The sequence below is a fragment of the Podarcis bocagei genome (assembly GCF_964188305.1).
Source record: "Podarcis bocagei genome assembly, chromosome: 12".
NCBI lineage: Eukaryota > Metazoa > Chordata > Lepidosauria > Squamata > Lacertidae > Podarcis > Podarcis bocagei.
The window spans coordinates 1,696,129-1,722,884 of record NC_138137.1 but is presented as its reverse complement, the minus strand read 5'-3'; the positions used below and the strand labels follow the sequence as shown (position 1 = coordinate 1,722,884).

Sequence of the window (26,756 nt, the reverse complement as noted above, 5' to 3'; positions counted from 1 at the left end):
ATATTTCCGTCTTTCCGACTCCGAAGAGCAGCAGATGTGAACAAACGATTTAATCCTAGAATCTTCCTACTTTAGGCCCTAGTTCAACTGCAGATAAATGCTTGAACAAGTTGTTTGGACTTTTTCGATAACTAGAACAGACCTGACTTCTTTATGTATCCCTAGACATATAAATGTCCATTTTTACAATGTGTTTTCTAACTTAGGACTCTAATGATTGGGGGGACATTTTAGAACTATTCTTTATCATCATCATCATCATCATATTTTTCTTGTAGCACAAGTTAAAAAGCAACTCCACTCCTGAAATTGACTTGAAATCAAAGCAGCTCTCTGTGTTGGCACGCCTTTGCTTTTGCATTCAGGCTGAGCTGAGCTGCCAGTTGAAATAGTTTGTAGTAACTCAATTATAATTTCACCTCCACGTGTCAATCATCCTCTTTACCATCTGCCATGTCAAAGACACATTCATCTTTATCATTCTAATGACAGGCTCCTCTTTCCTTGTCTTTATCACCACAATAGTAATTGTCTTGTTTCTCAACAATATGATTCAGCCCAAAGTCATTTCAATGGCGCTTTGGCATATGCCTGCCTTTCTTTCTTTCTTTCTTTCTTTCTTTCTTTCTTTCTTTCTTTCTTTCATCTATCTATCTATCATGCTTGCCTTTTAATTTGAAGTGTTTTATCACAGGACATGCTGAATATTGCACTGGTAATGGGGATGTTTTATGAGTTCTTCCTAGTCCAAAGTAGAAAGGAGAGCCTTTTGACACGATTCAAAAATTTCAAAACAAGAAACTAGCTTAGAAGCAACCTAAACACAGGCTAGAAAACAGATGTCCTCCTTTTTGTTGATGTCTTTTGACCTCCAATGTACTCCTATTCCTTTTTTGAGGTACATAATAGTATGGAGTCAGCAGCTCCACCCCTGTTTAGCCACTGTTCCCAATCACAATCCCATGGCTGGAGTGACTAGACATGGTAGTTGTTGTTGTTAATTTATATGCAACCCTTCCTCCCAAAGGAGCCCAGGTGAAGGTATATAAACCTTCTTCAGCTTGGTATCCTCCAAGAGTTTTGGACTCGAGCTCCCATCATCCCTGACCATTGACTCTGCTGGTTGGGGCTGATAGGAGTTGGAGTACCAAACCTCTGAAATGCGCAAAATTGGGGTTGGTTGGGGTATTTAAAGGAGGATGACTCAGCTCTGGTTCAGCCAGATTAGGAAGGATCTTCAGGCATGAAATTTGGGGGCTTATTGGAACCATAGAGGGAGGAAATATGGAGAGGGTGGGACTAGCTTTCTTAGGGGTAATTACTTCCAACCCAACCTCCCAAAATTCAAGGATAAGAGAGGCAGGCACCCAAAGATAGAATCATACAACTGTAGAGTTGGAAGGGACCCTGGGTTCTTCTAGGGCAACCTCTTGCATTGCAGATACTGACAAGTAGGGATGAGGACCTATGGGAAAAGTTCATCCATTGGAAAGTTTATTGGAGAGTTAATGCCATTAGAAGGAACCATGGGTTACGGAAGTGAGGAAGTCAGGTGGTTTGACAAGCAAATTAATTGAAGACAGAGAATTTAAGTGGAAGTTTAGAGAGAAACAAGAGCATCAAGAGAGTGGTGAGGTGGGGGGCTCAAGGGCAAAGTTTGGTTGAAATATGGTGTGGTTGGGGTAACCTGGGCATCAGAAAGTGGGTTTCATCACTTTAAACAGCATTCTGTCCAAAGGTAAATGGGGCATGGAACAGAGCCAGGTGAGCTCATAAAGATCATAGGAGGCAGCTGTCACCGTTGTTTGCAGAGGAGCAACTCCTCCTGCAAGATTAGATGCCATTAACGAAATAAAGGCTTACAATTAGCTGCATTGTACACCGGCTGTTGGTATGCTTTTTAATCAGAGAGCGTTCATGGTACATCATAATTCCTGAGCAGATGATACTATGTTGGAAAAAGATTTGTACTTTTGTTAGAAAAGAATTGGGTGATCCAAGGGACTCATGCAATTTAATGAGGTCCAAAATCACAGCTTTTAAGTAATGTATTATGTGACAATGAACAAAGGAGGTTAATATTCAGGTGCTAATAAAATGCATGAATTTTTAAAGACTTGTGTTATTCTGGTTTAAAATAATTTTGCAGCAGGCAGTTGGTAAATCTCTGGGTATCTTGTTTTAAAATGCTGGCAATTGCCAGCTGTAAATTATATTGGGACTTCATTATTAGAATCATAGAATTGTAGTGTTGGAAGGGACCCCAAGGGGCATCTGGTCCACCCCTGCCATGCAGGAATCCAGCTAAAGCATCCATGAAAGATGACCATCCAATCTCTGCTTAAATTCCTCCCAAGAAGAAGAGTCCACCAACTGTCAAATCAAACCGTTCCACCGTTGAACAGCTCTTACTGTCAGAAAGTTCTTCCTGATGTTTATTCGAATTCTATTTTCTTGTAACTTGAAGCCATTGGTTTGAGTCCTTCCCTCCAGAGCAGGAGAAAGCAAGCTTGTTCCATCTTCCATGTGACAGCCCTTCAGATAATTGAAGAGAGCTGTCATACCTCCTCTCAGTCTTCTCTTATCCAGGCTAAACAAACCCAGCTCCTTCAACCTTTCCTCATAAGGCCTGGTTTCCAGACCCTTGGTCATCTTTGTTCCCCTCGTCTGCACACTTGCCAGCTGGTCAATATCCTGCTTAAATTGTGGTGCCCAGAACTGGACACAGTATTCCAGGTGTGGCCTGACCAAGACACAATGTTACCACAACAGTACCACAATGGTACTGTTACTTCACTTGGACGCTATACTTCTGCTGATGCAACCTAGAATAGCATTAGCTTTTTTTGCTGCTGCATCACACTGTTGACTCATGTTAAGCTTGTGGTCCACCAAGACCCCTAGATCCTTTTCGCATGTCCTACTGGTCAGCCAGGTATCCCCCATCCTACATTTGTACATCTGTTTCTATTGTTGTTAGGATGTTACTGTGTACTCTTTTAGATTAACTAATTTTGGAAGCAAAAAAATTATGACCTTTTAGACTACAGTTTACTGAGATCAAAAGGGAAGATCACAGAGGTTGGGTTAAAAGGTCTGAAGTTTGCCATTTTGATAGGCACTTATACCCTTGCAGCCAAAGCATTCTTTGTGTGTCTATGAAAAACTGAATTACTGGCAGGTATTAGCTCCCAACATAATGTTATGGTCTGTACATCAGCAAGCCTCTTGTTCAGTATATATTACTGTTTTTTTATTTTAAAATAAATTAATTTTTGTATTTTTATTACCTATTTGAAATAAGAATTATATTCAATCCAATTTTGTTATAAATATTTTAGTGTGGACTGGCAGATTAAAAGTTAATTTTTTATCACTTCATCTATGTGGATATAACTACACTATAGTATACTTACATCATTTTCATGCAAAATTTATTTCCCCCCCCCCCCGAATCCTGAGAATTACAGTTTAATGCAATTCAAGTCTATTGCTGCCTTTTGCAGCAAGGAAAGTGATGGGGAAAGTATCGGAAACTGTGGGAGAGCCCTTGCTTTGAAGCAGTGTCATCTAACCTCCCCTCAAACCAATCCTGATGGCTACTCAATTAAGCAGCCCATCTGGAAGGCCCTGAGGTGTGCCCTGCAGGCTGTGAAGGGAGCTCAGGGTGTTTTGTATACAAGCAAGCTTTCTGGTCTTCTTTGGCTGGTCTTCCAGTGTATTACTGTGCAAAGAAGGTTGTCCTACAGATCTAGGATATCTTGTTGAGCCTTTTTGTCTCCTTCTGTTGTGCATGGGCTCTATTCACAGAAGATCCTGGAGAATAGCAGCACAATGACTTCTTGCAGGACATTTGGATTCCAAGAAAGAGGCAGCCCCTTTTCTGTTTTTCACTGACCTGCCAACCTTGTGGGGAAATGTAAGGTCTGCCAAATTTTGCTAGACATCTAATGTTTCACAACTGGATGTGCATGTGGACAGTGTGACAATGAAAATCCCCCCATATTCAGACAACTATTGCCAAACAGGTTAGCAGTATTTGGGCAGGGACAAGAGCAGGGAAAGGAGTGGAGTGGCCAAAGCCATGGCTGGCACATAAGGCAGCTGGATTTTATAGGTTGTGATCTGGCAAGCTTTGCCACACAGAACTAACTCAAGCACCGATGGCCTTTGTGAGAGGTCTGAGATAAAGCAAAGTGGTAGTTTGCAAGCATTTTGAACAAATGAAATCTAGAGCAGAGGTTTTCAACTCTGATTCCTTCAACAAACACTTTCTAACCCTAACATTTCTTTTACTAAGGGATTTGTATACCGCAATTACATTTTTAAAGAAATCCCACTGCTTTACTTGTCTGCTAAGGACATACCGTTGGATAGGATGCAGGCCAGGCCTGTGGAGTTTGTGCAAGAGGGCATTCTCCTAAAACTGACCCTTGGGACTGTGCGGCACTAAGGAGGTTGTGGTGGCCAGCTGTCTTTCAGGGAAGCTGTGCACCATCACAGATCTTCTCACGGACAAGCCTCTAAGTTTGCCAAATCACAGAGGTGCTGTGCAACCCAGTCAGATGGATGGGCTACAAATAATAAAATTATTATTACTACTATTCTTTTAAATGAATTAATTCTCTTAACCATTTGTAATATATCTATATTGGGTTTTTAACCTTCTGTATATAGCATATTAGTAGTAGTATTTTGGTATATTTTAATGTAAATAAATATTTTGATCAACTCTGTTCTTCCATATTGTACCAGTGTATATTATTAGCATTATTAATACTTTCTGTGGTTGATATGACCCTGATGGTCAAAACAAAAACAACAATAAAAAATGTCAAATCACAGTTTGGCGCTTTATCTTACTCCATTTTAATACTGTTTTAAGTTTCCCTTTTATCAGTTTTTATTTTTCTTAAATAGCAATGATCTACGTATTGCAATGGGACATGGGTGGCGCTGTGGTCTAAACCACAGAGCCTATGACTTGTCGATCGGAAGGTCGGCAGTTCGAATCCCTGTGACGGGGTGAGCTTCCGTTGCTCGGTCCCAGCTCCTGCCAACCTAGCAGTTCAAAAGCATGTCAAAGTGCAAGTAGATACAGTGGTGCCCCACAAGACGAACGCCTCGCAAGACGGAAAACCCGCTAGACGAAAGGGTTTTCCGTTTTGGAGGCGCTTCGCAAAACGAATTTCCCTATGGGCTTCCTTCGCAAGACGAAAGCCCATAGGGAAATCTCCGGGACAGCGGGGAAGCGGACCTCCTCCGAAGGCTGGCGGTGGGGCGGAAAGCCCTTCTCCCCGCGCCAGCCTTTGGAAGGCTCCTCCGAAGGCTGGCAGTGGGGCGGAAAGCCCTTCTCCCCGCGCCAGCCTTCGGATGGCTGTCCTGAAGACTTGCGGTGGGAGGAGGGTCTTCCTTCCCACCGCCAACATTCAGAATGCTGTTCTGAATGTTGGCGGTGGGGAGGAAAAACCCTCCTCCCACCGCAAGCCCCGGGAACAGAGGAGAAGCGCTGCGCCCCTTCCCCTCTGTTCCCGTACCTGTCCTGAAGGCTTGCGGTGGGGAGAAAAGCCCTTCTCCACACCACCAGCCTGGCAAGCGGTTTCCATAGGAACGCATTGATTTTCAATGCATTCCTATGGGAAACCGTGCTTCGCAGGACGAAAAACTCGCAAGAAGAAAAAACTTGCGGAACGAATTAATTTCGTCTTGCGAGGCACCACTGTAAATAGGTACCGCTCCGGCGGGAAGGGAAACAGAGTTTCCGTGCGCTGCTCTGGTTCGCCAGAAGCGGCTTAGTCATGCTGGCCACATGACCCGGAAGCTGTACGCGCCGGCTCCCTTGGCCAGTAAAACGAGATGAGCGCCGCAAACCCAGAGTCGGCCACGACTGGACCTAATGGTCAGGGGTCCCTTTACCTTTACATATTGCAATCTTGAAATTTTGCCAATTTTATAGAGTTAAATCTTTTAGAACTTTTGTTTCCTCTGGCATATGATAAATAGCATATGACAAACACTTCCACTAACTTACTAAATTCTTTACAGTATATAAATGGTTTTACAATTCTTTTGCAATTGATACAATATTATGACTTTTCCCAAGAATGCAATGTTTCTGGATCTCAGGGCAATTGATTTACTTAGCATTTTTTGTTTGTTTGTTTCAGCTAATTATGAACTCTCTTGTGAAGCATATAAACACTTGGGCAAACCAACAGGCTTCTACTGGATAGATCCAGATGGCAGCGGCGCATTGGGACCCTTGAAAGTGCACTGCAATATGACAGGTAACTACACTGTGTGCACATAGCCTTGATCCTTCCCTTTATTTATAGAGAAACCATGTTGTATTGGACTACTAGATTTGAATCACAACATAACAGTCATTCCCTGCCTCTCTCAGCCTAACTTCTCATGGTTGTTCTGAAGCTAAAATGGAATGATCCCACTTATGTTGCCAAGGAATTCCTAGAAGAAGAGAATTGTAATAAGCCAACCAAAGTACCTGCTGAGAGGGAAACAGCAAGCCTTCCATGTTGGCCTGCTAGAACCAACTGCTGCTTCCTTCCACTTTTCCCATAGCAGAATCTCATCTGTGGCCCACAAGTTGGTAGCTGGGGGGGGGGGGGAGTCAGAGCAAAGCTTTCTAGTACCTCAATACCCTGTTCTCATTCTCCCTCTCTCTCATATTGAACCTCAAGACAACCACATGAACTCACTGTTTAATATACCCATTTTTCTGATGAGGATCTATTTACTGATGATGGCATATCTACGGCCACACAGAAACTGAGCAGTCAGTATAGGGACAAGTCTGAATGTCTTCCTTTCTTCATCCCAACTCCTTGCTCAACCCAAAGCATCATGGAAGGTTTCACACATATACAGTAAAGCAGAAGTCGTATGTGTGATTTATTTTCCGTTCTAGATGATATTATGTCCCCCCCTCCCCTTTGTCTAGGACCGTCTTTATATCACTTTTTGATGTTGTGATACAGTCAAACCTCAGAACTCAAACGACTCCATTACCAAACATTTCAGTTGCCGAACGCCAAAAACCAGGAAGTAGGATCATAGAAACATAGAATCATAGAATCATAGAGTTGGAAGAGACCACAAGGGCCATCGAGTCCAACCCCCTGCCAAGCAGGAAACACCATCAGAGCACTCCTGACATATGGTTGTCAAGCCTCTGCTTAAAGACCTCCAAAGTCGGAGACTCCACCACACTCCTTGGCAGCAAATTCCACTGTCAAACAGCTCTTACTGTCAGGAAGTTCTTCCTAATGTTTAGGTGGAATCTTCTTTCTTGTAGTTTGGATCCATTGCTCCGTGTCCGCTTCTCTGGAGCAGCAGAAAACAACCTTTCTCCCTCCTCTATGTGACATCCTTTTATATATTTGAACATGGCTATCATATCACCCCTTAACCTCCTCTTCTCCAGGCTAAACATGCCCAGCTCCCTTAACCGTTCCTCATAAGGCATCGTTTCCAGGCCTTTGACCATTTTGGTTGCCCTCCTCTGGACACGTTCCAGTTTGTCAGTGTCCTTCTTGAACTGTGGTGCCCAGAACTGGACACAGTACTCCAGGTGAGGTCTGACCAGAGCAGAATACAGTGGCACTATTACTTCCCTTGATCTAGATGCTATACTCCTATTGATGCAGCCCAGAATTGCATTGGCTTTTTTAGCTGCCGCATCACACTGTTGGCTCATATCAAGTTTGTGGTCAACCAAGACTCCTAGATCCTTTTCACATGTACTGCTCTCAAGCCAGGTGTCCCCCATCTTGTATTTGTGCCTCTCATTTTTTTTGCCCAAGTGCAATACTTTACATTTCTCCCCGTTAAAGTTCATCTTGTTTGTTTTGGACCAGTTCTCTAATGTGTCAAGGTCATTTTGAAGTTTGATCCTGTCCTCTGGGGTGTTAGCCACCCGTCCCAGTTTGGTGTCATCTGCAAATTTGATCAGGATGCCCTTGAGTCCATCATCCAAGTCGTTGATAAAGATGTTGAATAAGACCGGGCCCAAGACAGAACCCTGTGGCACCCCACTAGTCACTCTTCTCCAGGATGAAGAGGAACCATTGATGAGCACCCTTTGGGTTTGGTCAGTCAGCCAGTTACAAATCCACTAAGTGGTAGCATAGTCATTTTACCAGCTTCTTTACAAGAATATCATGGGGCACCTTGTCAAATGCCTTGCTGAAATCAAGGTAGGCTACATCCACTGCGTTCCCTTCATCTACCAGGCTTGTAATTCTGTCAAAAAACGAGATCAGGTTAGTCTGACATGACTTATTTTTCAGAAATCCATGCTGACTATTGGTGATCACAGCATTCCTTTCTAGGTGCTCACAGACTGTTTGCTTAATGATCTGCTCCAGAATCTTCCCTGGTATTGATGTCAGACTGACTGGGCGGTAATTATTTGGGTCCTCTCTTCCCCCCTTTTTGAAAATAGGGACAACATTTGCCCTCCTCCAGTCTGCCGGGACTTCACCTGTTCTCCAGGAATTCTCAAAGATGACTGCCAGTGGTTCTGAGATCACATCTGCCAGCTCTTTTAATACTCTTGGATGCAGTTCATCTGGCCCTGGAGACTTGAATACATCTAAACTAGCCAAGTATTCTTGTACTATCTCCTTAGTTATTCTGGGCTATGTTTCCTTTGCTGAATCATTTGCTCCAAATTCTTCAGGTCGGGCATTGTTTTCTTTATCGGAGAAGACTGAGGCAAAGAAGGCATTGAGGAGTTCAGCCCTTTCTGTGTCCCCTGTTTGCATTTCACCATTCTTCTCCTCTGAGTGACCCCACTGTTTCTTTGTTCTTCCTTTTGCTACGGACATACCCATAAAAGCCTTTTGTGTTGCTTTTAACCTCTCTAGCAAGCCTGAGTTCATTCTGTGCTTTAGCTTTTCTGACTTGGTGTCTACACGTGCTGGCTATTTGTTTGAATTCCTCTTTGGTGGTTTGCCCCCTTTTCCATTTTTTGTACACATCCTTTTTTAATCTTAACTCAGTTAAAAGTTCTTTAGATAGCCACCCTGGCTTCTTTAGGCACCTTCCATGTTTCCGTCTCATTGGTATTGCCTGAAGTTGTGTTTTTACTATCTCCCTCTTAACAAACTCCCAGCCATCATGAACTCCCTTTCCTTTTAGTATTACTGTCCATGGGATCTCACCCAGCACTTCCCTAAGTTTTATGAATCAGCTGTATCAGAATCAGCTCTTGGCTGTATTTGTGTGAAATGCCCCACAGGAGCCCTGCTTCACAAATACATATATTTAAACCTAGTCTGGGCCATTAAGACCTCTATTCTTTTAGACCTCATATGGTATCCTCATCTTCCCTCATTCAGCCTGTTTTAGAATGGTGAGAGGAGGAAACTATAACATTTCACAAGAGTGATGTGAAATGCCACAGCCCTGAGAACAGCTGGTACTCAAAGAGCCATGACTATGGTAACCCATAATTTTGTATTCACTTATCGTGAAGAGTTGGCCATTGCATTTTAAAATTGGGATATGTGTGGAAGGTCTAAAAACATATGACACCCATTACAAAAATGTCATTTTGTGGTATATGTAGGCATATCTAGGTAGATTTTGGGCTGCTTCTTTTCCTTTGGAACTGCCACTGGGGAACAGGAGAACAGGAAACAGCCAAATAGGAAAGACGGGGTTTTGTTGGGAGAGAACAGACAGGCAGGAGAGAGAAGAAAGCAAATTTGCAGGGAGGGGGTGCTACACTTTTTAGAATTAAGTCTGTGTGTGAGGCACAATTGGTTTCCCTTCTAGGTTCATTGCTGCCTCAGGTGAGAAGAGAAATCACTGAGGAGAGTATGGCAACCATACTGTTGTCAGACACTTTCCTGAGGTGGTACGGCTTAAGACGATGTAGTGAGGAGCAGAAGTTTGGAGTTTCTCCCCTCTCCTGCTGCCCATATAAGAGTTCTGAACAAAACTTGAGAACTGTGATGACTTGGCAGTTTCTTTGCTCCTTGGAGGATGCTGGTTCAAGGTCCCTTGCTGCCACAGAGCTTAAACTAGAAAGCAAAACAGGTTCAGTATATCCCCAGGAGCACAAATTCCTAAGAAGAACTCTAAGATTATGGATAAGAAAATTACCTTAAAAAAAAAAAACAGAAACAAATCCTGTGTGCTTGTATTATCTGATAAAGGGCAACAGTTTGGCTTAGGCATATGGGCCCATGTGCAGCAAACAAACCAAACAGACATTAGCTTGAATTTTTCAATTATGTTTGCTATTGCTATTTGTCCCTTCTACCTTCATCTGAACTGCTATCCGTTAGTCAGGGGTCAAATGGAGTGCCTGCATTAAGACTGCTCACCATAATGCTCTCCCTTCCATTTTATGGTCACTTTGCTAAAGTGAAATGTGCGCTTTTATAGACTTTACAATTATTTATCCCTGGGAGTGTTTAATGAATACATGTGGAGGTTGTTTTAGCGGTTTACTTTTCCATTTTGTTGTCAAGGTTCTAAAGATTCCCCCCCCACCTCTGCCTTTTCACTTTAGGGGTTTGTGGATGTTAATGGTGCAAATCATCTTTGCGTGAAAAGATGTGCCTGTCTCCATGTGGTTATGTTGGGCCTCTGCCTTGTCCCCTTGTTGTACAAGCAGCCTCTTTCTTCCCTCTCCTTCCTCAAGGCCCTGCTGCCCTTAGGAAACAAGCGCTTCACACAGTGACTCCTGGGCATGTCACATCAAGACTCAGTTGCTTTTGCTAGTGATGCTGTTTGTCAAGTTGACAGACAGCAGAGCTGAGAATCAAACCATTCCACATGAGGAGGGGAGGCATTTTTCAAAAAGCTCTGCTCTCTGATGGGGGGGGTGATTATTTTTGCTGGCTTGTGTTTTCTCTTCCTACTATCTGTAGAGCTATAAAAGTTCAAAGTAGATTAATGTTAAAAGAAATGAAACATTTAAAATCATGTTGAAATGGCACATTATGCTCATTTATTAGCAAGATCTATAATGAGAGCCATAAAAAGAGGCAAGTGTGTTTAAAAAGAGACAAAAGAGGGAACGATGCCTTCTTCCTTGAATCCCCAATCAGTCTTCGGGGGATGGTTCTGCTCTGATGTTTAATTCTTTAAATTAATTTACCTAGAGAGAGAAGGGCAAGTTCGCAGTGCTGCTACTGTTCACATGAAAAATTCAGGACTTCTTGCCTGTTTGCTCTGCCAGATGCGGTTTTGCAAAGGAATGAGTCAGCAATGAATGAGCTGGAGGAGCAATCTGTCTTCTCTCCCTCTCCCTCTCCCTCTCTCTCTCTCTCTCTCTTTCACACACACACACACACACACACACACACACACACTGCTAATGTGGATCTTAAGGCACAGTTGAAAGTACCTTTCTTGACAAGCCTGTTTTCTGTTTCACAGACAGACACAGCTCATGACAGAGTATGGGGAGCTTTTGTGTGCCTTTGACAATGATGTCCGTGATCATGGTTTTTTGACACCTGTGACCAAGAGATGTGTTCTGTATTCCTAGAAGCCCCTGGGTCCCATTTTCCCCAAAGGGGCATAGAAGCACTCAGTCCATTGTATAGCATGTGGGGAAAAGGCTTGAGACATGAAATACAATATGGGTTTTGTTGTTATACCACAGCTTTGTTGAGAACTTGCTTTGACAAGGCCAAGTGTGGCCAGAGTGGAGGGGACCTTCCTCAGCATAGTCTTCTCCCTGTCTGGAGAGTTGGCATGAATTTTTCAGCAGGAATAACCTGCCCAAATTGAGGTTCATCCACACGGCCCTTTGTCCTGTGATTTCTTCCATTTGCCCCATGATTCCCAGGCGGGGGTCTGAGAGGCTTCTCTTTCATCCACTGCTTTCCATGGGGAAACCTGCAGTTACTGCTGAACTGGAGCAAGCACTATTCAGCAGAAAGCCTGGTTGACGTTCATTTCAATTCAACAGTAAACTGCAGGTTTTCCTGAGGAAAGTGGTGGGACAAAAGAAACACCCCTCTTGAACCCATGCCTAGAAATCACAGGACAAACGGAAGTGTGGATGAGCCTTATGTTTGAACAAGGCCAGTCTCTGCGTAGATACTAGGAGTATCAAAATTTACTCTGTGAACTGGTCATAGCATTAGACTTATTCAGCCGAGGCTGGAAGGCCATCTATCCTGGATGCTTTAGTTGAGATTCCCTCATTGCAGGGGGTTGGACTAAATGACCTTTGGGTCCCTTCCAGCTCTATAATTCTACGATTCTATGATTAACCATATACTTAAAACCTACATAGCTTTCTTTAACCCTTGGTGAAAGATTACACTGGAGCAGTAAGAGCCAGTAATCTCTGGGGATTGGCAGGGTCATGCCAAGACCTTTTCCAAACTCTGTTCAGCTCAGCCATGGGACCTCAAAACCCAGTCCCAAACTTTCCTGCTGACTCGGCCGGGAGAAGCCCCTCCTAGAGGCTCTTGAACAGAGTTTAGAGTAATTTATGGCAACCTAAGTTACACTTATAGTCAGGATTGTTCTGTCAGTTTGGAATATTTAAAAGGCCTGTGTGTGGCTCCATTGCTGATAGGTGGATTTCAAACATTACAGAACTCCTGTCTGAGGAGAAATGCATAAAACCCAGACATCAAAGCAGCTTTCCCATCCGAATCAGGGATTCCCAAAAGGCATGGCTGAGGTGGAGTTTGGGGGTGAGGGGCATGGACATTGGGAAGCATTTCCCATGGGAGGACAGAAGAGATCTGGAAATGGGGTGAGCAAGGAGCTCACAGGTGGGCAACCACAAGGAATGAATTCGGGTGTCCCCTTAATCTGTCACATGCCGCCAAGCAGAAAGGAATGTGGCCACACTCAATCTGAAATCCAAGGAAGCAGTGCTGTAGTAAAATTGTCCTCACTGCTTGGGAGGAACCCACAAAATCCAGCACACCAAGTATTCACATACACAGGATGGTCAGCAGCTTTTCCTTGTAAATCTGTATGTACCAAATGTCTGGGACGCGGGTGGCGCTGTCGGTTAAACCACAGAGCCTTGGGCTTGCTGATTGGAAGGTCGGTGGTTTGAATCCCCTCGATGGGGTGAGCTCCCGTTGCTCGGTCCCAGCTCCTGCCAACCTAGCAGTTCAAAGCATGTCAAAGTGCAAGTAGATAAATAGGTACCGCTCTGGCAGGAAGGTAAACGGCGTTTCCGTGCACTGCTCTGGTTCGCCAGAAGCGGCTTAGTCATGCTGGCCACATGACCCAGAAGCTGTACGCCGGCTCCCTCAGCCAATAAAGCAAGATGAGTGCCACAACCCCAGAGTCGTCCACAACTGGACCTAATGGCCAGGGGTCCCTTTACCTTTACCAAATGTCTAGGACTGGCATAACTACAAGGTACTGTTGAACTGTGTTGCTGACCAGAGGCTAGGCTTTACTAGAAGCCTGTTCAGGTTTTGAAGCCCTCATGCTGCTTCTTTGGTGAGCGGGAAGATGATAAGCTCTCCAGATTTCCTGATTGAGACTTCCACCCTTCTCTGCGTTCCAGGCATGTGAGTGCCAATAAACTATGTACACTTAAAGCCTGTAGACAGAAATCATAGATGCCTGTGTCTTTTTTTCACTATCTCTCAGAACTCAGCATTGAAATTTAGTTTTTGAAAAAAGGGTTAAGGCTTAAATATGATTCTTATTTTTAAGCGAAATGTTATTACATTTTTCTCTTCTTGCAGAAATGGGCAAAGTGTAATGTGTTCTATTACAAAGTGTTACAAAATGACCTTGACCTTTAGCAAAACAAAAAATAATAATGAAAATTGTATTACCACAGAACTTGTGAGAAAAAGGGAATTGTTGCTACAGCACATAGAGTGCAACTGTAAATTTTCCCCTCATCCATCTCTAGTAATTTATTCGCCAACCTGGAAGATACTGGTGCTTCCTTTTTTGATAGCATTCTGAATATATTTGAAAGACTGTTTGTTTGTTTGTTTGTTTGTTCTTTCATCAGACTGCTTTTGTTTCTGATACAAAATTCAGTAACCAATATATGTGACATTTTATTTTCATGTATTGTTCTCACTTTGCAATTAGAAAACTCAAGAAAGAAGATTCCACCTAAACATTAGGAAGAACTTCCTGACAGTAAGAGCTGTTTGACAGTGGAATTTGCTGCCAAGGAGTGTGGTGAAGTCTCCTTCTTTGGAGGTCTTTAAGCAGAGGCTTGACAACCATATGTCAGGAGTGCTCTGATGGTGTTTCCTGCTTGGCAGGGGGTTGGACTCGATGGCCCTTGTGGTCTCTTCCAACTCTATGATTCTATGATTCTATGATCCCAAATGGGTTTTATTTGTGATTTCTATTATTTTATTACAACAGGATTAATCCTGCCAGACTGTCAGGGCCTGGCTAGATGAAGAAGGAGTGGTGGGAGGCACCAGCTGGGGAATCCCTAAGGGAAACCCCAAAGGAGGACGGCTCAAAGCCCAGGGATCGGTGGTAGGACACTGAGGAGAGGTCAGAGGGAAAAGAGGAACAAACAGTTAACTTCTCTAACAAACTCTGCTTCTTGCTTGCTGGACAGAGTCTGACTTTTGCCCTGACAGACTGACTACAGATCAGAATCTAAAGACACAGCCCACTGGGGAATTCTCTAGCACAATCCACATTAAGAAAAAAAAACTGTTTAACCAGAGCAGTGAATAACTCTCTGCTATTTTCCCTTTAACCACTGGGTGGTTGATAGAGATTGTTAATTAAGTAATCCAACAGCGGATAAAAATCTGACACAGGTATTAAGTAAATTGTGGGTTTCTGCATGTTAACTGATAAATATAAGTTGCTTTTATAAGATTTCATTTTCCTTGTGCTTTGTTGAGTAATCACCTCAGTGTCCTGGCCGAACAATGGGAGTGGAGACACTCCTGCAGGTATACTGAAGCTGTTCAAGGCTTTAAAGGTCAGTCGCACCACTTTGAATTGTGCTCAGAAACGTACTGGGAGCCAATGTAGGTCTTTCAAGACCGGTGTTATGTGATCTCGGCGGCCGCTCCCAGTCACCAGTCTAGCTGCTGCATTCTGGATTAGTCGTAGTTTCGAGGTCACCTTCGAAGGTAGCCCCACGTAGAGTGCATTGCAGTAGTCCAAGTGGGAAATAACTAGAGCATGCAACACTCTGGCGAGACAGTCTGTGGGCAGGTAGGGTCATCCTGCGTACACAGCTGTCCTGGACACAGAATTGACCTGCACCTCCAGGGACAGCTGTGAGTCCAAAATAACTCCAAGGCTGCGCACCTGGTCCTTCAGGGGCACAGTTGCCCTATTCAGGACCAGGGAGTCTCCCACACCCGCCCGCTCCCTGTCCCCCCAAAACAGTACTTCTGTCTTGTCAGGATTCAACCTCAATCTGCTAGCTGCCACCCATCCTCCAACTGCCTCCAGACACTCACACAGGACCTTCACCGCCTTCACTGGTTCTGATTTAAAAGAGGTAGAGCTGGGTATCATCCGCTTACTGATGAACACCCAGCCCAAACCCCCTGATGATCTCTCCCAGCAGCTTCATATAGATGTTAAAAAGCATGGGGAAGAGGACCCTGAGGCACCCCACAAGTGAGGGCCGGTCCAGGGGTCTGAACACTCATCCCCCAACACCCCTTTCTGGACATGGCCCAGAAGGAAGGAGGGGAACCATTGTATAACAGTGCCCCCAGCTCCCAGCCCCTCTAGACGGTCCAGAAGGATGTTATGGTCGATGGTGTCAAAGGTCGCTGAGAGATCCAGCAGAACTAGGAAACAGCTCTCACCTTTGTCCCCAGCCTGCCAGAGATCATCGACCAGTGTGACCAAGGCAGTTTTAGTCCCATGGTGAGGCCTGAATCACGACTGGAAGGAATCAAAATGCTCTGCATCCTCCAGGCGTGCTTGGAGTTGTTCAGCAACCACCAGCTCAATCACCTTGCCTAAGAATGGTAGATTTGAGACTGGGCAATAGTTGGCCATATTGGCCGCATCTAAAGATGTTTTTTTAAGAAGAGGTTTAATGACCGCCTCTTTCAGCAGGTCTGGGAAGGCTCCTTCACAGAGGGAAGCATTCACCACCCCGCAGAGCCCTTCGCCCAGCTCTTCCTGGCTAGCTTTTATGAGCCAGGATGGGCAAGGATCAAGGAGACATGTGGATGATTTCACTCATCCAAGCAGCCTGTCCACATCCTTGGAGGTTAACGGATTGGAATTGATCCCATGCAACTCTGACAGGACCTAGACAGGACTCTGGCACTCTCCCACCCCGGCCCTGCTCCCATGGTGGAGTCTACCTCCTTCCGAATCTGAGTGACTTTATCTGGAAAAAAAACTTTGCAAATCATTGCAGGAGATGGCAAATGTGGTTCCGTTAAATTGCTAACCACCTGAAAGAGTCTCCTGCTGCTATTTTCTGCAGATGTAATAGAGGCGGTGAAGGAAGTCCTCTTCACTGTCGCTATTGCCACTTGATAGGCTTGATGTTGAGTTCTACCTGTGTCCAGTCTGATTCAGAATGAATTTTCCGCCACCGGCAGTCTAGCCATCTCAGTGATTGTTTCCTCACCCTCCGCTCTGGGGAAAACCACAGGGCTGTCCAAGCTCCATGCAATCGGAGAGGGTGCTTCGGAGCCAAACAGTCAATAGCCCTGGTTAACTCGGCATTCCAGCTGGGCACCAGGGAATCAGCTGAAAAGCCATCAGTGTGGGATAAAACATCCCCTTCCACTCTCTGGAAACCATTTGGATCCATTAAGTGGTAGGGGCAGACCATCCAAATCAGTCCCACCTCCCTGCAGAGGGGAAGGGTCACGGAGAAGTCCAGTTGCACCAGGAAGTGATCTGACCATGGCACTTCTTTTGTTTAACTTTTACTTAATGTCAGATCACCCATGTCAGTAGAGGTGAACACCAGGTCTAAGGCATGTCCGCAGCTCTGAGTTGGACAGTTGGGAATCCTTGGTGCAGCGTGGAGGTTGGTACACCATAAGGAATCCTGTACTGCCCCTATTGCCCAACTTCCAGAATATGCACTCAGAGAACTGGGTCTTCCCAATAGGATACCTGGTGTAAATTAGTGACTTCCTAAAAATCACTGCAACCCCCCCCCCCGCCGCCCACATGACCTGGGTTGCTATGCGTAAGAGAAACCTGGTGGACAAGCAGCAGCAAGGACAGGCCCATCTGCTTCATCCAGCCAAGTCTCTGTCACACATGCCAGGTCAAGTCCTCCATCCATGATCAAGTCATGGATGGCAGTGGTCTTATGAATCGTTGACCTGGCATTGCACAGCAGCACCTTCAGGTCATGTGGGTTTCCCTTGTTGATTCCAGTATCCATCTGGTCAAGACCAGACCAGGAGGCAGGGATAGTCTTCAAACAACGACTAAACCTGCCTCCTTGGTAATGACGTGGTCTGGTCTTAGCATAACTCCTCCTCCTGCCCATGATCACTAAGATCGGGTGTCCCAGTGCATCCTCCCCTGTGGAATATGCCCCAGCCATTCTGTTGATGGGGGCCCACTCCCCGGCAGCTTGCTTCATCTTCCATGTGACAGCCCTTAAGACAGAGCTTTCCAAAATATGTTTTGCGACACATTAGTGTGTCGGCTACAGTGTGTAGGTATGTTACACAAAAGCTCCCCATACTCCTCCCAGGGCTGGAAAGGTCTTAGTTTAACCTCTGGTTTGCTAGTAAAACTGAATTATCATGTCACAAAATGATGCATGTCTAAAAAGTGTGTCACTAACATGAAAAGTTTAGAAATCTCTGCCTTAAGATATCTGAAGATGGCTCTCATATCACCTCTCAGTCTTCTCTTATCCAGGCTAAACATACCCAGCTCCTTCAACCTTTCCTCATAAGGCCTGGTTTCCAGACCCTAGATCATCTTTGTTGCCCTCGTCTGCACACTTTCCAGCTGGTCAATATCCTGCTTAAATTGTGGTGCCCAGAACTGGACACAGTATTCCAGGTGTGGCCTGACCAAGACACAATAGATTGGTACTGTTACTTCTCCTGGACTCTATACCTATGTTGATACAGCCCAGAATAGCATTAGCTTTTCTTTTCTATTGTATTCTATTCTTTGCTGCTGCTGCTGCTGCATCACACTGTTGACTCATGTTAAGCTTGTGGTCCACAATGTACTACTGGCATATTGCAGTTATTAATATTGTGCAGATTGAAGCAATAGAATGCATAGGAACTGACTCTTCGTGGAATAAAAATTGTCCAGACCCATAAATTTGATTCAAAAAGTTTACTATCCAAAATTTTCTTCCTAGCAGATACAAAAACAGATAATAATACTTCCAAACAGTTCCATAAGACATACGTTGGTCAAAGCATAGGTTCATCTTCTCAGTAATATCAGTTTACTTCAAACAGACCTAAAATCAGAGGTCTTTCTCTGTCTACATCTCCATTAGCTTGGAGCTGTTTCCCCTTCAGGAGAGACTCATTAGCACATCTACTATGTTTGGGAACAAAAGACCAAAGGCAACTCCCTTCAAAATGGTGATTTGCAACTAAATACCTTTCTCACAAGGGACGCGGGTGGCGCTGTGGGTAAAACCGCAGTGCCTAGGACTTGCCGATCGTATGGTAGGCAGTTCGAATCCCCGCGGCAGGGTGCGCTCCCGTTGTTTGGTCCCAGCTCCTGCCCACCTAGCAGTTCGAAAGCACCCCTAAGTGCAAGTAGATAAATAGGTACCGCTTTATAGCGGGAAGGTAAATGGCGTTTCCGTGTGCTGCGCTGGTGTTGGCTTGCCAGAGCAGCTTCGTCACGCTTGCCACGTGACCCGGAAGTGTCTTCGGACAGCGTTGGCTCACGGCCTCTTAAGCGAGATGAGCACGCAACCCCAGAGTCGGTCACGACTGGCCCATACGGGCAGGGGTACCTTTACCTTTACCTTTACCTTTACCTTTACCTTTACCTTTACCTTTACCTTTCTCACACCATCAGAAGTTAAACACCACATGTGAAACAGCAGAGAACATCAACAGTTAATTATTAACCCATCTAGGTGCTTAGAGAGCTCTACTTTGCTTTACGGAATTTTCCAATGTTGAACCCTTAGCAATACACATACAGGCATTTTCCATTTCACTGTGCAATTATACTTAATATGCAATGCAGGTGTTCCCATCTTATATTGCTGCAGCTGGTTCTTCCTGCCTAAGTGCAGAACCTGACATTCTCAGACATGCTCTAATTCCTGAGCAGCAGCATCAACTCTGCCTTTAAGCCAGTCTTGAGGGCTACAGTCCCTTCTGGGCAACCTTGCTGGGCCCACATGCCATTTGCCAGAAGCAAAAGTAGACAGACAAAGAGTGTACATGTTACCTCGGGAAGTGCATCAGTTGCTGCACACACTCACAGCCCTGCCTCTGTTCTCCCCTGCAGGCATGCACAAGGCCCCATTGGACTTCAGGGGCACATTGCAGCCAGGCGAAAAAACTCATGATGGTTCAGATCAGAGTCTGTGGCGAGCAGGGCCTGAGTTTGGGAGGTAGGGTGTGGGGAAAGTCCCACAGGTCAGATACAGAAGCTTGGAGGGTGTTCGGAGCCTGCAGTTCCCCACCCCTAGTTTATGGTTGAGACTGCAACCCAAAGCATACTTACTTTGAAATAAATCTAGTTTGAACTCAGGGAGGCTTGCTTCTGAATAGCATGCATAAAACTGTGATGTCATGCTCACTCCCAAGTGATACGGGATAGAGTGGGTGGCTATTTAGAGCTCTAGATTTATCCAAATAACACGAGGAAAAGTGCTGCTGTGGAAACCACCTTTTGTTTTGTGACCGTTCAGTATCCCTTGCTGAAAGAGTATCTTTCCTCATGATATAGTATGATAATGGACTTCAGGGGCAATTTATAATCAACAGTCCAGCAGACTCCTTCAACCTCTCTGTGGTGGTTGCATGTTGCTACGCTCTGAGGGTGAAGTGACCTCCCTGGAGCGCAAGCCTGGACAGGGTGGGTGGAGGTCCTGGATGATCCTCAGGGTCCCTTCCAACTCTTACCATCTATGATCCTATGATCCTATGACATTTTGGGGTTCTGTGGGCAGGGGGTTCAAATGAGAGAATGTTTTAAACAGTATTTAGAATGTTGCAATTGTTTTTAGAATGCTTTAAAAACGCTTTATTATGGATGCGTTTGCTGCCCCAGGCTCCTTGGAAGAAAGGGCAGGGTAAAAATCGAATTACTGCTGTTGTTGTTACTATTATGATGATGATTATGAAACCTCATAGCAGCAAAGGTGCAGCCCATAAACAACTTTACTACTTTGTTTTTTAGATTGCATGAACTAGCCCTTACTCGTGATGGACGTGTCCAGCCCATTGCAATGAGGCCCCATGTGGCTCTCACTGGAAGGGGTCTGGCTGTGTTCATGCGGCAGCAGTATACCTGACCCACATCATGAACGTGCTGGGATCTTTAGTGCATACTCGACCCCTGTCCTGCTTGTGGATGTGAGAGGTAGAATAGCGCACTTCCTGTTGTGCATTTCAGCACCCAGAAATGTTCCTTCTGCCACTTCCAGCCTCTGTGCATGGATCATACTTCATCGGTTGAGGTTCATAATTGTCATGTTGCGAAAGCAAACTGTCTGCCCCTGCAGCGTCTTTTAAGGGCCACAAAAGAGGGAAGCAAAATGCTTCCTCCCACATGTTTTGTGAGAGACCCACTCCTTCCTGAGAACAAGGACCGTATAGTGGTAAATTGCTAAATATGTGATCTTATTATTCTGTGAAATTTGCCTTGTGCTTAAAATAGGTCTTATGAGCATTAAGCTAATCAGCAGCCTCCAGATACCTGCAGAACTCCATCTCATTACAGGAGATACCTGGGGCCTCCTGTGGAGGATCCATCTGCTTGCCTTTGCTTATTTTTAAACGTACGACTGGAGCCAATTATACTATATTGGTTCCTTTCCATATATGACTTCGGTGAGTATCTAACATATTGCAGGGTGTATATATATTATGACTGAACAAACAATTATTGGGGAGTGGGGAATGAAGCTGAAAAATGAGAAGATGTGAGATGTTAAAAAAACTTTTGCACAACTTTTTCATTTTTTGCATCAGCCTGTCCATCTGCGATTCAGACCCCTTTGTTTTTTGGTGTCTGTGAATAATATTGAAGCTTTGCTTTCCCTTTCCTTGTTTCCAGTGCTTTTTTTCAACACCCAAAAAATATGTTATGGGGTACTCTCATTTTGACTCAAGAAAATCACCATTTTATTGTTCAAATCGGGCATAATAAATACAGTAAATGGACAAAAGTACAAAGATTCACAAAAGGTTTAGGTGTATGCGTACCCCTGCATACCCCCAGGAAAAAAGCACTGCTTTTTTCACAAACCACAAGTGTGTATGTACCCAAAAGCTATGATTGTTTTCTCACTTTTGTTGCCAGAAAATGTTTGGCTGAACAGAAGGGGCTGATTATATCTAGGGCCACAATGTTAGTTGATAAATCAATACAGTTCTGGCTCAATTAAAATATTGGGCTTGAGTAATTGGGCATTGCCCCCATCACTGGCAGAGGAAGAGGAGTGTGGGCAGAGGGCACCGCCCCCGGCAGCACGATCCCGGCAGGGTGCCATCACGTCTGTCGTCCCCCCCCCGTGCGCTGGGCGCCACGGCCCTACAGGTGGCATGCCCCGCCCCCACCTGCTCTGGCCCTGGCCCCCATGCCCTCTCCCAAGCCAACCTCTTCCATCTGTAAACTTTTCTCTTGTTGCCACCATCTTGTATCCTCCTCTCTCTGATGGGAGCCTGTCCCTGCTGTTGCCAAGCCTGAAATGTCCATAATCACACACTGCATGCGAACATGTGTGTTTGCACATGTACGATATTCTGAGATCTTTGATCCAGAGCTGTGGCACACCATGAGGATGTTGCACTGTACTCTTCGTTACTTGAATTATTTAGGGAAATTAGCACAAACCAATTAGTCCTTATTTGGGGTCAAAAGAAAGCTGTTTATTGTTCCAGAATAGCTCTGAATTATAGAGTAAAATAGTTATGCAGACTGAGTCACCAATATGCAATATTTACAAGAGAGTAAAGCTAATGCTAGCACTAAGAAATCTTAGTGTTGCCTAAGGAGCTGGGGCCATGCTCAAAGTGCCCCCCCCCCAGAATGGGCCCCTGGGTAACACTGCTGTCACCTAAACCCAGGCCTGGGCCGATAATTCCACATCTACGCAACAACAACCTCCCCCCTTCCCCAGTTCTCAAAATGGAGCTTCAGCTATCTATACCCCAAGGATGGGTAGGGCAGTAACCAGCTCTCCATGCCGCTTTATGGGGCTCCCTGTGGCAGGGAAAGCAGGAATGGAGGAGAAGGGGGACCAAACACCCCATGCCAGTCCACCATTAGCCTGGTACCTCACTGCCCAAGAGAGGCCACTGAACTAAGAAAAGAGGCATCAGTGACACTGCTGTCTCAGCTACCTATTCCTCAGGCCACAAGACTGGCCAGGCAGCAGAGAAGAAACAGGGCCAGAGATGGGAGAGGGAAGAGGAAAGTTGGCAGGTCCCTGCTGGGCCCTCGCTCTGCTTCCTTCATTCCTGTGTAGCAGTCAAATTCCACTCTGGGCACAGACTTACTCAGCTGCAGAATCGGGACCTGTTCAGGTCTGAAAATCCCCAGCATGAGCTTGTAGATCTGCCAAGGGCAATACCCACCCCATTGTTTAAGTGAATTGTATCTGTTCCTTCCGTAACACACAAAAACCTCATTCAAACTTTAGCTTCTCTACTACTCTTAGGCAGCAATCCTAAACCCACTTTCCTGGGAGTACACTCTGCTGAATTCAGTAGGGCTTACTTCTGAGTAGGCACGTGGCAGATTCACATGTTCATTTCAAGCACTACAATAACAGTGAAAAGCCAATCATGGCATCCCCTAAAGAACTGTGGGAGCTGAGAGTTGTGAGAAGACCCAAATCCACCCCACTGCGTATCCTTAAATAAGTGTCCACATAAAAATCAAGCCAACTTTACTCATGGAGCTGCAAATCATGAAGCATCTAGTAATAAGGAACGAAATACCAAGTGATATATGTGGCATATTCAACAGTATCCTGGACCAGCAATTGATAAACCTTCACCTATGTATTTTTGGGACGCGGGTGGCGCTGTGGGTAAAACCTCAGCGCCTAGGACTTGACGATTGTATGGTTGGCGGTTTGAATCCCCGCGGTGGGGTGCGCTCCCGTTGCTCGGTCCCAGCACCTGCCAACCTAGCAGTTCGAAAGCACCCTCAGGTGCAAGTAGATAAATAGGGACCGCTTACTAGCGGGAAGGTAAACGGTCTTTCCTGTTTCTGGCTCGCCAGAGCAGCTTCATCACGCTGGCCACGTGACCCAGAAGTGTCTGCGGACAGCGCTGGCTCCCGGCCTCTAGAGTGAGATGAGCGCACAACCCTAGAGTCTGTCAAGACTGGCCCGTGCGGGCAGGGGTACCTTTACCTTTACCTTTTAACCTATGTATTTAGTTGCTTGTTCTGAGGCTTCTCTAACCATTAAACAAGTTCCTTAAGTTTAAGCAGAATGCAAGGCTCCCTTTGCCTTTGATGTTTGTTGATGCAATTATCTGTAGCTTCAAGGACAGCGAACAATGGTACTGAAATGTCTCTCACCTTTGACCTTAGCATTCTTCATATCCACATTAGTTAGCAAAGGCTTCTGGGGTGTGTGGAAATCACAATGTCAAAATAATCTCTTAATAATTTCGCATAAATCTTTAGCTTCATATATTAGATAAAGCTATATGCTTCTCATTAATTGAGATGACAATTAACAGAGAATAGACCAAAGTGTATTTACACCGGCTCCGGTGTTTTTAATAAGCTCAGCTACTGTATGGCACATCTGCTTGGCTAAGTGAATTTAGCGCTCATGCAAAATGCCATATGGCCTCACAAGGGACTCAGCAGCACCGGTTGAGACAGACCTTTGCCTTTCGTCTATTATTAACTGTTGGAGGCACACTGAGGAAGAGAAGCATGGACTGCATTTTTAGAAGCCCTTGCAAAACAGCACCCAAGTCCCATTTTGAAATGAATTTCACTCCCATCTTCCTGACAAACTGATTTATTTATTTTTTAATGGTGGGTCAAGATGAATTGCTGGGCAGTCAGCTCTACTTAAACTGTGACCTTTAACTATTTGCACTCTTCTTTTTAAAGCCTTGTCTTCTTGACTATATAGTCCACAACAGTCATACCAGATAACCCAGATTGCAGAGAATGCCTTGATTTGGAAGCTTCGTAACACCCCCCCCCATCCATTTTCTTTTTCCAGTTCTAGTTTGTCACATATAGTTATATTGCAAATTCCAATTAAGAGCTTCAGTGAGATTTCCGTATGTGGCCAAAATCCCAAGGGATTTCTGCTCCCCCTTTAATTCTGTGTAGAAACAGGGACAAGAAGATTGGGAGAGATAATTATAGGCTTCTCTCCCAATCTGCCAAGTAGAGCACAGGAACACAGGTGCGGAAAGAGTAGCTTTGTAGCCAGCCCTGTAGCACCTTTCCCAAGTGATGGACACAACAACTTAGATTGGATCAAATAAGGCCAAAACCTTATTGATGACAGATGTAAGATGTTTAGCATAGGCAACCATTCACTGCCAGAAGTGACGCCAAGGGTCAACTCGGCAGTGGGGGATTCCTATGACTTACAACAAATAGGGGGACTCCCACAGGGATTGCCGCCTTGAAGGGTGCTGGACACCTGGATGAAAGCAGCTCCTCCTGGATCCCTTTAATGGGATACCCTACCTTTGGAGGGGCAGGCAGAGACTATAACCCTCCCCTCCACCCAAGACTAAGGTCTATCCAATGCTCAAATGATCTGATGAGGAAGAAACTAGATGCCATGACCATAGCTGTCAACTTTTCCCTTTTCTTGCGAGGAATTCTATTCCGAATAAGGGAACTTCCCTTTAAAAAAGGGGAAACGTTGACAGCTATGCATGACAAGGGCAGGACATCTTAAGTATCCTGGGAGTGGACCTGAGGGAAGCCTCCCTGCTCAGTCAGGCCCACCCCCAAAGGAGGCCTGGCTTCCAAGCCTGCCTGTGATTGGCCAATCTTGCAGGTGGGCCTGGATCCATTTCCCAGCCAGCAAGGTGAGCGTCAAGCTCTCCATGCCAGCCAGAAAGGAAAGCCTCCCCAAATGGTACTGAAAACATATAAATGTTATTCCAGGGCATTAGAAGATAGTTTTCCTAGCAAGATGCCATATTTCAAACAGTGGAAATCCAGACAGAAAAGAACTCTTTTTTTGTAAAGTTGTTGAGCTTTTTATTGCAAAAACATTGCTGTTTTTGAGCTATTTTTATGGGAAATTGGCAAAAACAACACTGCTGCCATAGGCTGCCATATGTCCAGATTTTCCTGGACATTTGACCAATTTCCAGCGGGAAACAGCTAGAGAGAGCAGTATTCCAGATATGTCCAGGTGTATGGCAGCCCTATAAGACTCTCTGAGACAGCAGAACTGAAGGGAAGCACATTCTGACCTTGTTCATGAGCAGGAGAACACAGGGCTGTTTCGGTGTGTATTTTTCATTATTAGAATTTGTTGCAATCTGTCTTGAGAATCATTTGATTGAAAGGTAGAGTAAAACTAAGTTGCTCTGAAAGTTTTGGAAGGAAGGAAGGAATAGGGCTGTGGCGTATTGGGCAGAAGGAAGAGGATGTCTGGATGTGCAGGGGAGCTTTGGACAACCTGGGACTGTTGCCCAAGGAGCATAGAAGTGTAATGTTTGCATAAAAGGGAGAAGTCTGCCAGTTGTGGTTTCTAGTAGAGCTGGACTCTTTTCCTTTCTGTGTGCACAGTGCCTTTGGGGCAGGCGTCCAACAAAAGTGGAAGCAAAGCGGAGATCACCCAATGGCTTTGCCTGTGACTATGGCAGGGGGCATGGCGGCAGCAGCAGAGCTCTGTTCCCACTGTTGCCATTCCGCCTGCCTGGTCCCCCACCTCTGGAAAGGATGCTAGTGTGACCCTCTAAGGCCATAGTAAATACAGTGGTGCCTCGCAAGACGAAAAGAATCCGTTCTGTGATTCTCTTTGTCTAGCAGTTTTTTCGTCTTGCGAAGCAAGCCCATTGACGGATTAGCGGATTAGCGCTATTAGCGCTATTAGTGGCTTTTAGAGGCTTATCTGCTGATCGGATCAGCTGATAAGCGGCTTAGCGGCTTAGAAAAAGGGGGGAGGGGGAAAAAACCAGCAGGAACTCACAAGACATTGTCGTCTTGCGAAGCAAGCCCATAGGAAATTCGTTTTGCGAAGCACCTCCAAAACGGAAAACTCTTTCGTCTAGTGAGTTTTCCGTCTTGCGAGGCATTCGTCTTGCGGGGCACTACTGTATTAATGGCTGGCAGAACTTCTCTGCTAAGCTGCTAGCCAAAAAGCCAGGCTTTAATAAATCAATAAAAGAAGCGAAGGGTCTACCTCTCCCCCCATCCTCCTCTGCTCATCCCCCCTCCCCAATGGCCCCCACATGCAAGAGTAGGGGCGAATTGAGGGCATCTATCCATTCCAAGTTTCTACCAATGCTGCCACCTCACATTTCCCTGTCTTCTGCCCTACCCTTAGGACTTGTGCATTAGCTGCCAGCCTCCTAATAAAAGGATCGGGGTGCTGGTAAATATGAAGCATCCCTCAGATCCATTGGCAAGTTCACTTTTGGCTCATTTTACCCATAGCCCACAAGCAATAAGGA

The 26,756-nt window shown here is 45.2% G+C and overlaps 1 protein-coding gene across 1 annotated transcript in view; it reads left to right on the top strand.

The window, feature by feature from the left end:
- The window catches only part of CNTNAP2 (contactin associated protein 2), a 1,111,520-nt gene that overhangs the window by 765,596 nt on the left and 319,168 nt on the right, over positions 1-26,756 (top strand). Inside the window, exon 12 of the mRNA XM_081165093.1 lies at positions 6,168-6,287. Within this exon, the coding sequence (XP_081021219.1) occupies positions 6,168-6,287 (120 nt within the window). The remainder of the gene's footprint in view (positions 1-6,167; positions 6,288-26,756) is intronic.